Source organism: Coregonus clupeaformis, chromosome 14, assembly GCF_020615455.1.
Source record: "Coregonus clupeaformis isolate EN_2021a chromosome 14, ASM2061545v1, whole genome shotgun sequence".
Lineage (NCBI taxonomy): Eukaryota > Metazoa > Chordata > Actinopteri > Salmoniformes > Salmonidae > Coregonus > Coregonus clupeaformis.
Genome location: NC_059205.1, coordinates 1,200,385 through 1,211,947, shown reverse-complemented (window position 1 = coordinate 1,211,947; position 11,563 = coordinate 1,200,385). Strand labels below are relative to the sequence as shown.

Genomic DNA, 11,563 nt, shown 5'->3' with positions numbered 1-11,563 from the left:
GGTGAACTTCCCCTTTAACTAAGATGTATGGTAGTATGAAGCTGTCTCCTGGGTGAACTTCCCCTTTAACTAAGATGTATGGTAGTATGAAGCTGTCTCCTGGGTGAACTTCCCCTTTAACTAAGATGTATGGTAGTATGAAGCTGTCTCCTGGGTGAACTTCCCCTTTAACTAAGATGTATGGTAGTATGAAGCTGTCTCCTACCCCTCTGAAGCTCTGCATGATGCTCTCAGATTCCTCACGCTGCATCATCTCCTCCTGCAGTCTGGAAAACACCACAACAAACTGAGCAACAACATTAGACTAGTATGTTTTATTTGACAGATGCCTTTCAAGACACTCAAGGATACTTTTAAAAGTGCATTAAAAGAATGTAAAATCAAAACGCAGGTCAAATCAAATCCCAATGTAACAACAACAACAACAAGCTGAACAACAAACTGGCATTTCAACAGCCACTTCCCATTCAGAAGTTGGCATGGTCTCACTACTTCACTCACTATGTGCCTGTCTGAGAATCGAATATCTCTGGCAATTTATTTTATGCTTAAGAGCATGCAATGCATTATTGAACATAAAGTCATTACTAGTGTAATGAACCAAACGTAGACCCCTATTCAATTGTTGAATCTATGTGGTCAATTACTCAACAACTACTGGGGTAAACATGGAATATATTGTAATTAAAGTATCTTACTTGTAGTGCAATCAATTAATAAAACGTTTCATGCCCTCATCATGTAGGATATATCATGGTCATTAATTACTCCATAACTATTCGGTAAACATGTAACTGATTGTAATATAAATGACTTACTTCTCTCTGAGCCGATCTATATCGTCAGACAGGTTGTCCCGGTGCACCTCCACTCGCGCCTTCTCGTTCGTCAGCTGGTCCACCTGCCGCCGCAGCTCGCGCATCTCGTCCTCGTACAGGTCCCCGATGCGGGATCGGGAGGTGCCCTTCCCCCGGAGCTGCTCGAGCTCTGCCTGCAGGATCTTATTCTGCTGTTCGAGGAATCGGACCTTCTCGATGTAGCTCGCGAAGCGGTCGTTGAGCGACTGCATCTGCGCCTTCTCGTTGGTCCGGTTGGTCTTGAACTCGGAGTTCACGGCGTCGGACAGAGAGAAGTTCAGGGTCTCGGAGGACAACCTGGACATCGGGGCGCTGCTGCGGAGCCGCTGGGTCCTGGAGGCGTAGACCCCCGGGGCGGCGGAGGACAGGCCAAAAGAGACCCGGGAGGAGCGCACCGCCACGGGGTTGGAGTAAAGCTGGCGGCTGGAGGAGTGGCTCATGTTCCTCTCCCCGCCAAAATACTTCTTATAGGAGGACTGAGGACCACGGGCTGCTGTCATCCTGAGTTGTTCTGTCTCTTCTGTTTGAGCTAGTTAGGTTACTAAGTTTTAGTTCCTCTGGGTTGGGTCCCGGTCCTTCCCTGTTCCGTTCCGTTCTGTTCTGTTCTGTTCTGTCTCTCTCACCACAGTCTCCGTTACCGTTCAGTGGACAGGGGGAGGGGGTGTCACTGGGACCGTATTTATACCTCGGTCTTTATGCTAATTGGTTTGAGTGACAACAGGGAGTTTGAGTGACAGTTTCAACATCCTATCAACGGCTGATAAGACACTTGGTGCCCAGAGACATGGGTAAGTAGACTTGACTTTGCCCATAGGACCACCTTCATCCCTGTTATAATTTCATCATTTGATCCACTACGGGAAACGTCAAGGGGCAATGGCAGGCAACCTAGCAGTTAGAGAGCTGGGGCAGGAACCAAGGTGATAAGGTGAAACATCTGCCAATGTGCCTTTGAGCAATGCATGTAACCCTAATTGCTCCAGGGTTGCTGTGGATAATGGTAGACCCTGGCTGGCTGTGACCCACTCTCCGAGGGTGTCCCTGGCTGGCTGTGACCCACTCTCCGAGGGTGTCTCAGGGGGAGCTGGGATATGCAAAAAAAAACATTTCCAATTCACAGACATCCTGCTCCAATTCACTTGAAATAGGACAAATATAAGCACCCCCCTAATTATTATTATTATTATCTTTCTTTGAATAATTTCTCAAAGAAATATAACTAATGTCATATTTTGTGGCAATTCAAAGTCTGTAGAAAATGTTGATATGTAACTTGTTGTTGAATGTTGAATTTGTATTGTCTCTCCTCTTCTGCTGCAGGTAGCTACAGTCTACAGGAGGACATTGGAACAGTCTACAGGAGGACATTGGAACAGTCTACAGGAGGACATTGGAACAGTCTACAGGAGGACATTGGAACAGTCTACAGGAGGACATTGGAACAGTCTACAGGAGGACATTGGAACAGTCTACAGGAGGACTTGCTACAGTCTACAGGAGGACATTGGAACAGTCTACAGGAGGACATTGGAACAGTCTACAGGAGGACATTGGAACAGTCTACAGGAGGACTTTGGAACAGTCTACAGGAGGACATTGGAACAGTCTACAGGAGGACATTGGAACAGTCTACAGGAGGACATTGCTACAGTCTACAGGAGGACATTGGAACAGTCTACAGGAGGACATTGGAACAGTCTACAGGAGGACATTGCTACAGTCTACAGGAGGACATTGGAACAGTCTACAGGAGGACATTGGAACAGTCTACAGGAGGACATTGGAACAGTCTACAGGAGGACTTTGGAACAGTCTACAGGAGGACATTGGAACAATCTCTTTCTTCAACTAGGACATTCTAGTAATGTTCTTCTCCCTGGTCCCTCCTTGTAGGTTTCTGTGGATTCCGCCTGGTGCTCAGTGAGTCTAAGATACACGAAGAGAGATGCTATCCAGTACCGAACACTAATCACATTACTGGACTACTGAGAACAGTTATCATAGCAAAGCCTTTGTAATGCATTAGAGCTATGTTAGTCAGCCAGGGGAGGAATCCTACACATGTCCTGTGATCTTATTTAGTGTTTCTCTGTTGTCTGTCTAGTCATACGATGTGCGTCCCAAATGTCACACTATTCCCTATTATTTAGTGCTCTACTTTTGACCAGGGGCCACGGGTTCTGGCCCTGGCGAGTGCACTACATGGTAAAGGGTACTACGTGGGACACAGGCCGTGTCTGTAGCCACACCCCAGAGTAGGGTGAGGTCACTTAAATAAGAGAGGGAATGAGACTTTACACTCATTTTACATTACATTTACATTTTAGTCATTTAGCAGACGCTCTTATCCAGAGCGACTTACAGTTAGTGAATACATATATATATTTTTTGTAATATTTTTTTATATATATATATATATATATTTTTTAAACTGGTCCCCGTGGGAATCGAACCCACAACCCTGGCGTTGCAAACGCCATGCTCTATCAACTGAGCTACATCCCTGCCGGCCATTCCCTCCCCTACCCTGGACAACGCTAGGCCAATTGTGCGCCGCCCACTCTCCAGCCTGCTGTCACAGATACACACCGAGACAAATGAGTACAGATGAATACAGGTGAGTACAGATGAATACAGGTGAGTATAGTTGAATACAGGTGAGTACAGTTGAATACAGGTGAGTACAGTTGAATACAGGTGAGTACAGTTGAATACAGGTGAGTACAGTTGAGTACAGGTGAGTACAGTTGAATACAGGTGAGTATAGTTGAATACAGGTGAGTATAGTTGAATACAGGTGAGTACAGTTGAATACAGGTGAGTATAGTTGAATACAGGTGAGTACAGTTGAATACAGGTGAGTACAGTTGAATACAGGTGAGTATAGTTGAATGCAGGTGAGTACAGTTGAATACAGGTGAGTACATTTGAGTACAGGTGAGTACAGTTGAATACAGGTGAGTATAGTTGAATACAGGTGAGTATAGTTGAATGCAGGTGAGTACAGTTGAATACAGGTGAGTACAGTTGAGTACAGGTGAGTACAGTTGAATACAGGTGAGTACAGTTGAGTACAGGTGAGTACAGTTGAATACAGGTGAGTACAGTTGAATACAGGTGAGTACAGTTGAATACAGGTGAGTATAGTTGAATAAAGGTGAGTACAGTTGAATACAGGTGAGTACAGTTGAATACAGGTGAAGGCTGTAGCCCTACCGCCACTCCTCATGTCTTCTCTTTTACCTCAGAGCTCACTGACCAGACAGTGTTATCAATACATCCAGGTGTAACACATTGAGATGTTTACCTCAGAGCTCACTGACCAGACAGTGTTATCAATACATCCAGGTGTAACACATTGAGATGTTTACCTCAGAGCTCACTGACCAGACAGTGTTATCAATACATCCAGGTGTAACACATTGAGATGTTTACCTCAGAGCTCACTGAGATATACGGTAGTGGAGATACAGTAGTGGAGTTATACGGTAGTGGAGATACAGTAGTGGAGATATACAGTAGTGGAGATATACAGTAGTGGAGTTATACGGTAGTGGAGATACAGTAGTGGAGTTATACGGTAGTGGAGTTATACAGTAGTGGAGATATACAGTAGTGGAGATATACAGTAGTGGAGATATACAGTAGTGGAGATATACAGTAGTGGAGATATACAGTAGTGGAGTTATACAGTAGTGGAGATATACAGTAGTGGAGTTATACAGTAGTGGAGATATACAGTAGTGGAGATATACAGTAGTGGAGATATACAGTAGTGGAGTTATACAGTAGTGGAGATATACAGTAGTGGAGTTATACAGTAGTGGAGATATACAGTAGTGGAGATATACAGTAGTGGAGATATACAGTAGGGGAGATATACAGTAGTGGAGATATACAGTAGTGGAGATATACAGTAGTGGAGTTATACAGTTTAGGAGTTATACAGTAGTGGAGATATACAGTAGTGGAGATATACAGTAGTGGAGATATACAGTAGTGGAGATATACAGTAGTGGAGATATACAGTAGTGGAGTTATACAGTTTAGGAGTTATACAGTAGGGGAGATATACAGTAGTGGAGTTATACAGTAGTGGAGTTATACATTAGTAGATATACAGTAGTGGAGATATACAGTAGTGGAGTTATACAGTAGTGGAGATATACAGTAGTGGAGTTATACAGTAGTAGATATACAGTAGTGGAGTTATACAGTAGTGGAGTTATACAGTAGTGGAGATATACAGTAGTGGAGATATACAGTAGTGAAGTTATACATTAGTAGATATACAGTAGTGGAGTTATACAGTAGTGGATATACAGTAGTGGAGATATACAGTAGTGGAGATATACAGTAGTGGAGATATACAGTAGTGGATATACAGTAGTGGATATACAGTAGTAGATATACAGTAGTTGAGATATACAGTAGTGGATATACAGTAGTAGATATACAGTAGTGGACATATACAGTAGTAGATATACAGTAGTGGAGTTATACAGTAGTGGAGTTATACAGTAGTGGAGATATACAGTAGTTGAGATATACAGTAGTGGAGATATACAGTAGTTGAGATATACAGTAGTGGAGATATACAGTGGTGGAGATATACAGTGGTGGAGATACAGAAGTGGAGATATACAGTAGTGGAGATATACAGTAGTTGAGATATACAGTAGTGGAGATATACAGTAGTTGAGATATACAGTAGTGGAGATATACAGTGGTGGAGATATACAGTGGTGGAGATACAGAAGTGGAGATATACAGTAGTGGAGATATACAGTAGTGGAGATATACAGTAGTGGAGTTATACAGTAGTGGAGATATACAGTAGTGGAGATATACAGTAGTGGAGATATACAGTAGTGGAGATATACAGTAGTGGAGATATACAGTAGTGGAGTTATACAGTTTAGGAGTTATACAGTAGGGGAGATATACAGTAGTGGAGTTATACAGTAGTGGAGTTATACATTAGTAGATATACAGTAGTGGAGATATACAGTAGTGGAGTTATACAGTAGTGGCGATATACAGTAGTGGAGTTATACATTAGTAGATATACAGTAGTGGAGATATACAGTAGTGGAGTTATACAGTAGTAGATATACAGTAGTGGAGTTATACAGTAGTGGATATACAGTAGTGGAGATATACAGTAGTGGATATACAGTAGTGGATATACAGTAGTAGATATACAGTAGTTGAGATATACAGTAGTGGATATACAGTAGTAGATATACAGTAGTGGACATATACAGTAGTAGATATACAGTAGTGGAGTTATACAGTAGTGGAGTTATACAGTAGTGGATATATACAGTAGTTGAGATATACAGTAGTGGAGATATACAGTAGTTGAGATATACAGTAGTGGAGATATACAGTGGTGGAGATATACAGTGGTGGAGATACAGAAGTGGAGATATACAGTAGTGGAGATATACAGTAGTGGAGATATACAGTAGTGGAGTTATACAGTAGTGGAGATATACAGTAGTGGAGATATACAGTAGTGGAGATATACAGTAGTAGATATACAGTAGTGGATATACAGAAGGCATGTCTACAGTTGATCTACCATCATACCATATGTGGACATGAAATGGGAGCTGTGTCTAATTAATGTATCTTTACAATTCAGGGGAAACCCCTGAAAACACACGTTGAAGTGTTTTCTCAAATAATCTCTAAAAGGATGAAGGAATGTCTTTAAGCATCCAGTCCACTCTCTCTAGCCTGAAGAGCTGAAACTTGTTACAATGGAGGACTGTCCCTTAGCCAGTCTGCATACAACTAATGTGTGTCCGTGCGTTTGTATGTGTGTGTGCCTGTGTGTGGCTGTGTGTGTGTGTGTGTGTGTGTGTGTGTGTGTGTGTGTGTGTGTGTGTGTGTGTGTGTGCGTGTGTGTGTATGTGTGCCTGTGTGTGTGCGTGCGTCTGTTTGTGTGTCAAGTATCTGACTGTGAGTCATTATATCACAGGACCCAAGCCCTAATTGTTTTTTTGTTAAGTCATAGTTCTATGAATCTGAGCTGCAGACTGCCTGCCTCTCTCCTCCTAACCCCCTCTCCTCTCTCCTCCTAACCCTCTGTCCTCCTAACCCCCTCTCCTCTCTCCTCCTAACCCTCTCTCCTCTCTCCTCCTAACCCTCTCTCCTCTCTCCTCCTAACCCTCTCTCCTCTCTCCTCTCAACCCTCTCTCCTCTCTCCTCCTAACCCTCTCTCCTCTCTCCTCCTAACCCTCTCTCCTCTCTCCTCCTAACCCTCTCTCCTCCTAACCCTCTCTCCTCTCTCCTCCTAACCCTCTCTCCTCTCTCCTCCTAACCCTCTCTCCTCCTAACCCTCTCTCCTCTCTCCTCCTAACCCTCTCTCCTCTCTCCTCCTAACCCTCTCTCCTCTCTCGCCTCTCTCCTCTCGCCTCCTAACCCTCTCTCCTCTCTTCTCCTAACCCTCTCTCCTCTCGCCTCCTAATCTTCTCTCCTCCTAACCCTCTCTCCTCTCTCCTCTTAACCCTCTATCCTCTCTCCTCTCTCCTCCTAACCCTCTCTCCTCTCTCCTCCTAACCATCTCTCCTCTCTCCTCCTAACCCTCTCTCCTCCTAACCCTCTCTCCTCTCTCTCCTCTCTCCTCTCTCCCCTCTCTCCTCTCTCCTCCTAACCCTCTCTCCTCTCTCCTCTCTCCTCTCTCCGCCTAACCCTCTCTCCTCTCTCCTCTCTCCTCCTAACCCTCTCTCCTCTCTCCTCCTAACCCTATTTCCTCTCTCCTCTCTCCTCCTAACCCTCTCTCCTCTCCTCCTAACCCTCTCTCCTCCCAACCCTCTCTCCTCCCAACCCTCTCTCCTCTCTCCTCCTAACCCTCTCTCCTCTCTCCTCCTAACCCTCTCTCCTCTCGCCTCCTAACCCTCTCTCCTCCTAACCCTCTCTCCTCTCTCCTCCTAACCCTCTCTCCTCTCAACCCTCTCTCCTCTCTCCTCCTAACCCGCTCTCCTCTATCCTCCTAACCCTCTCTCCTCTCTCCTCCTAACCCTCTCTCCTCTCTCCTCCTAATCCTCTCTCCTCCTAACACTCTCTCCTCTCTCCTCTCTCCTCCTAACCCTCTCTCCTCTCTCCTCCTAACCCTCTCTCCTCTCTCCTCCTAACCCTTTCTCCTCTCTCCTCCTAACCCTCTCTCCTCTCTCCTCCTAACCCTCTCTCCTCTCTCCTCCTAACCCTCTCTCCTCTCTCCTCCTAACCCTCTCTCCTCTCTCCTCTCTTCTCTCTCCTCCTAACCCTCTCTCCTCTCTCCTCCTAACCCTCTCTCCTCCCTCCTCTCTCCTCTCTCCTCTCTCCTAACCCTCTCTCCTCTCTCCTCCTAACTCTCTCTCCTCTCTCCTCTCTCCTCCTAACCTTCTCTCTTCTCTCCTCTCTCCTCCTAATCCTCTCTCTTCTCTCCTCCTAACTCTCTCTCTTCTCTCCTCCTAACCCTCTCAATTCATTTTCAATGTAAGGGCTTTATTGGCATGGGAAACGTATGTTAACATTGCCAAAGCAAGTGAAGTAGATAGTAAACAAAAGTGAAATAAACAATAAATATTAACAGTAAACATTACACCCAGAAGTTTCAAAAGAATAAAGACATTTCAAATGTCATATTATGTATATATACAGTGTTGTAACAATGTGCAAATAGTTAAAGTACAAAAGGGAAAATAAATAAACATAAATATGGGTTGTATGTACAATGGTGTTTGTTCTTCACTGGTTGCCCTTTTCTTGTGGCAACAGGTCACAAATCTTGCAGCTGTGATGGCACACTGTGGTTTTTCAACCAGTAGATAAGGGAGTTTATCAAAATTTGATTTGTTTTCAAATGCTTTGTGGATCTCTGTAATCTGAGGGAAATATGTGTCTCTAATATGGTCATACATTTGGCAGGAGGTTAGGAAGTGCAGCTCAGTTTCCACCTCATTTTGTGGGCAGTGTGCACTACTGCGACCTTTCTCAATAGCAAGGCTATGCTCACTGAGTCTGTACATAGTCAAAGATTTCCTTAAGATTGGATCAATCAAAGTGGTCAGGTATTCTGCCACTGTGTACTCTCTGTTTAGGGCCAAATAGCATTCTAGTTTGCTCAGTTTTTTTGTTAATTCTTTCCAATGTGTCAAGTAATTCTCTTTTTGTTTTCTCATGATTTGGTTGGGGCTAATTGTGTTGTTGTTGTTGTCCTGGGGCTCTGTGGGGTCTGTTTGTGTTTGTGAACAGAGCCCCAGGACCAGCTGGCTTAGGGGACTCTTCTCCAAGTTCATCTCTCTGTAGGTGATGGCTTTGTTATGGAAGGTTTGGGAATCGCTTCCTTTTAGGTGGTTGTAGAATTGAACGGCTATTTTCTGGATTTTGATAATTGGCGCGTATCGGCCTAATTCTGCTCTGCATGCATTATTTGGTGTTTTTCGTTGTACACTGAGGATATTTTAGCAGAATTCTGCATGCAGAGTCTCAATTTGGTGTTTGTCCCATTTTGTGATTTCTTGGTTGGTGAGCGGACCCCAGACCTCACAACCATAAAGGGCAATGGGTTCTATAACTGATTCAAGTATTTTTAGCCAGATCCTAATTGGTATGTCAAATTTTATGTTCCTTTTGATGGCATAGAAGGCCCTTCTTGCCTTGTCTCTCAGATCGTTCACAGCTTTGTGGAAGTTACCTGTGGCGCTGATGTTTAGGTCGAGGTATGTATAGTTTTTTGTGTGCTCTAGGGCAACGGTGTCTAGATGGAATTTGTATTTGGGGTCCTGGCAACTGGACCTTTTTTGGAACACCGTTATTTTTGTCTTACTGGGATTTACTGTCAGGGCCCAGGTCTGACAGAATCTGTGCAGAAGATAAAGGTGCCGCTGTAGGCCCTCCTTGGTTGGTGACAGAAGCACCAGATCATCAGCAAACAGTAGACATTTGACTTCAGATTCTAGTAGGGTGAGGCCGGGTGCTGCAGACTGTTCTAGTGCCCTTGCCAATTCGTTGATATATATGTTGAAGAGGGTGGGGCTTAAACTGCATCCCTGTCTCACCCCACGGCCCTGTGGAAAGAAATGTGTGTGTTTCTTGCCAATTTTAACTGCATACTTGTTGTTTGTATACATGGATTTTATAATGTCATATGTTTTCCCCCCAACCCCACTTTCCATCAATTTGTATAGCAGACCCTCATTCTAAATTGAATCAAAAGCTTTTTTGAAATTTTTATTATTTATTTTTATTTCACCTTTATTTAACCAGGTAAACCAGTTGAGAACAAGTTCTCATTTACAACTGCGACCTGGCCAAGATAAAGCAAAGCAGTGCGATTAAAAACAACAACACAGAGTTAAATATGGGGTAAAACAAAACATAAAGTCAAAAATACAACAGAAAATATATATACAATGTGTGCAAATGTAGCAAGTTATGGCGGTAAGGCAATAAATAGGCCATAGTGCAAAATAATTACAATTAGTATTAACACTGGAATGATAGATGTGCAAGAGATGAAGTGCAAATAGAGATACTGGGGTGCAAATGAGCAAAATAAATAACAATATGGGGATGAGATAGTTGGGTGGGCTAATTTCAGATGGGCTGTGTACAGGTGCAGTGATCGGTAAGGTGCTCTGACAACTGATGCTTAAAGTTAGTGAGGGAGATAAGAGTCTCCAGCTTCAGAGATTTTTGCAATTTGTTCCAGTCAGAGAACTGGAAGGAATGGCAGCCAAAGGAGGTGTTGGCTTTGGGGATGACCAGTGAGATATACCTGCTGGAGCGCAGACTACGGGTGGGTGCTGCTATGGTGACCAATGAGCTAAGATAAGGCGGGGATTTGCCTAGCAGTGATTTATAGATGGCCTGGAGCCAGTGGGTTTGGCGACAAATATGTAGTGAGGACCAGCCAACAAGAGCGTACAGGTCACAGTGGTGGGTAGTATATGGGGCTTTGGTGACAAAACGGATGGCACTGTGATAGACTACATCCAATTTGCTGAGTAGAGTGTTGGAGGCTATTTTGTAAATGGCATCGCCGAAGTCAAGGATCGGTAGGATAGTCAGTTTTACGAGGGCATGTTTGGCAGCATGAGTGAAGGAGGCTTTGTTGCGAAATAGGAAACCGATTCTAGATTTAACTTTGGATTGGAGATGCTTAATGTGAGTCTGGAAGGAGAGTTTACAGTCTAACCAGACACCTAGGTATTTGTAGTTGTCCACATACTCTAGGTCAGACCCGTCGAGAGTAGTGATTCTAGTCGGGTGGGCGGGTGCCAGCAGCGTTCGATTGAAGAGAATGCATTTAGTTTTACAAGTGTTTAAGAGCAGTTGGAGGCTACTGAAGGAGTGTTGTATGGCATTGAAGCTCGTTTCGAGGTTTGTTAACACAGTGTCCAATGAAGGGCCAGATGTATACAAAATGGTGTCGTCTGCGTAGAGGTGGATCTGAGAGTCACCAGCAGCAAGAGCGACATCATTGATATACACGGAGAAAAGAGTCGGCCCAAGAATTGAACCCTGTGGCACCCCCATAGAGACTGCCATAGGTCCAGACAACAGGCCCTCCGATTTGACACATTGAACTCTATCTGAGAAGTAGTTGGTGAACCAGGTGAGGCAGTCATTTGAGAAACCAAGGCTATTTAGTCTGCCAATAAGATTGTGGTGGTTGACAGAGTCGAAAGCCTTGGCCAGGTCGATGAAGA

General features: G+C 44.1%; 1 protein-coding gene across 1 annotated transcript in view; it reads right to left on the bottom strand.

Moving 5' to 3' along the window:
• LOC121557247 (vimentin A2) overlaps positions 1-1,505 on the bottom strand; it is a 33,949-nt gene extending 32,444 nt beyond the window's left edge. The window contains exons 1-2 of the mRNA XM_041871083.2: positions 819-1,505; positions 206-266 (exon numbers count right to left, since the gene is read on the bottom strand). Coding sequence (XP_041727017.1) covers positions 206-266; positions 819-1,357 — 600 coding nt within the window. The 5' untranslated portion in view covers positions 1,358-1,505. The remainder of the gene's footprint in view (positions 1-205; positions 267-818) is intronic.
• Between the last annotated feature and the right edge of the window lie 10,058 nt (positions 1,506-11,563).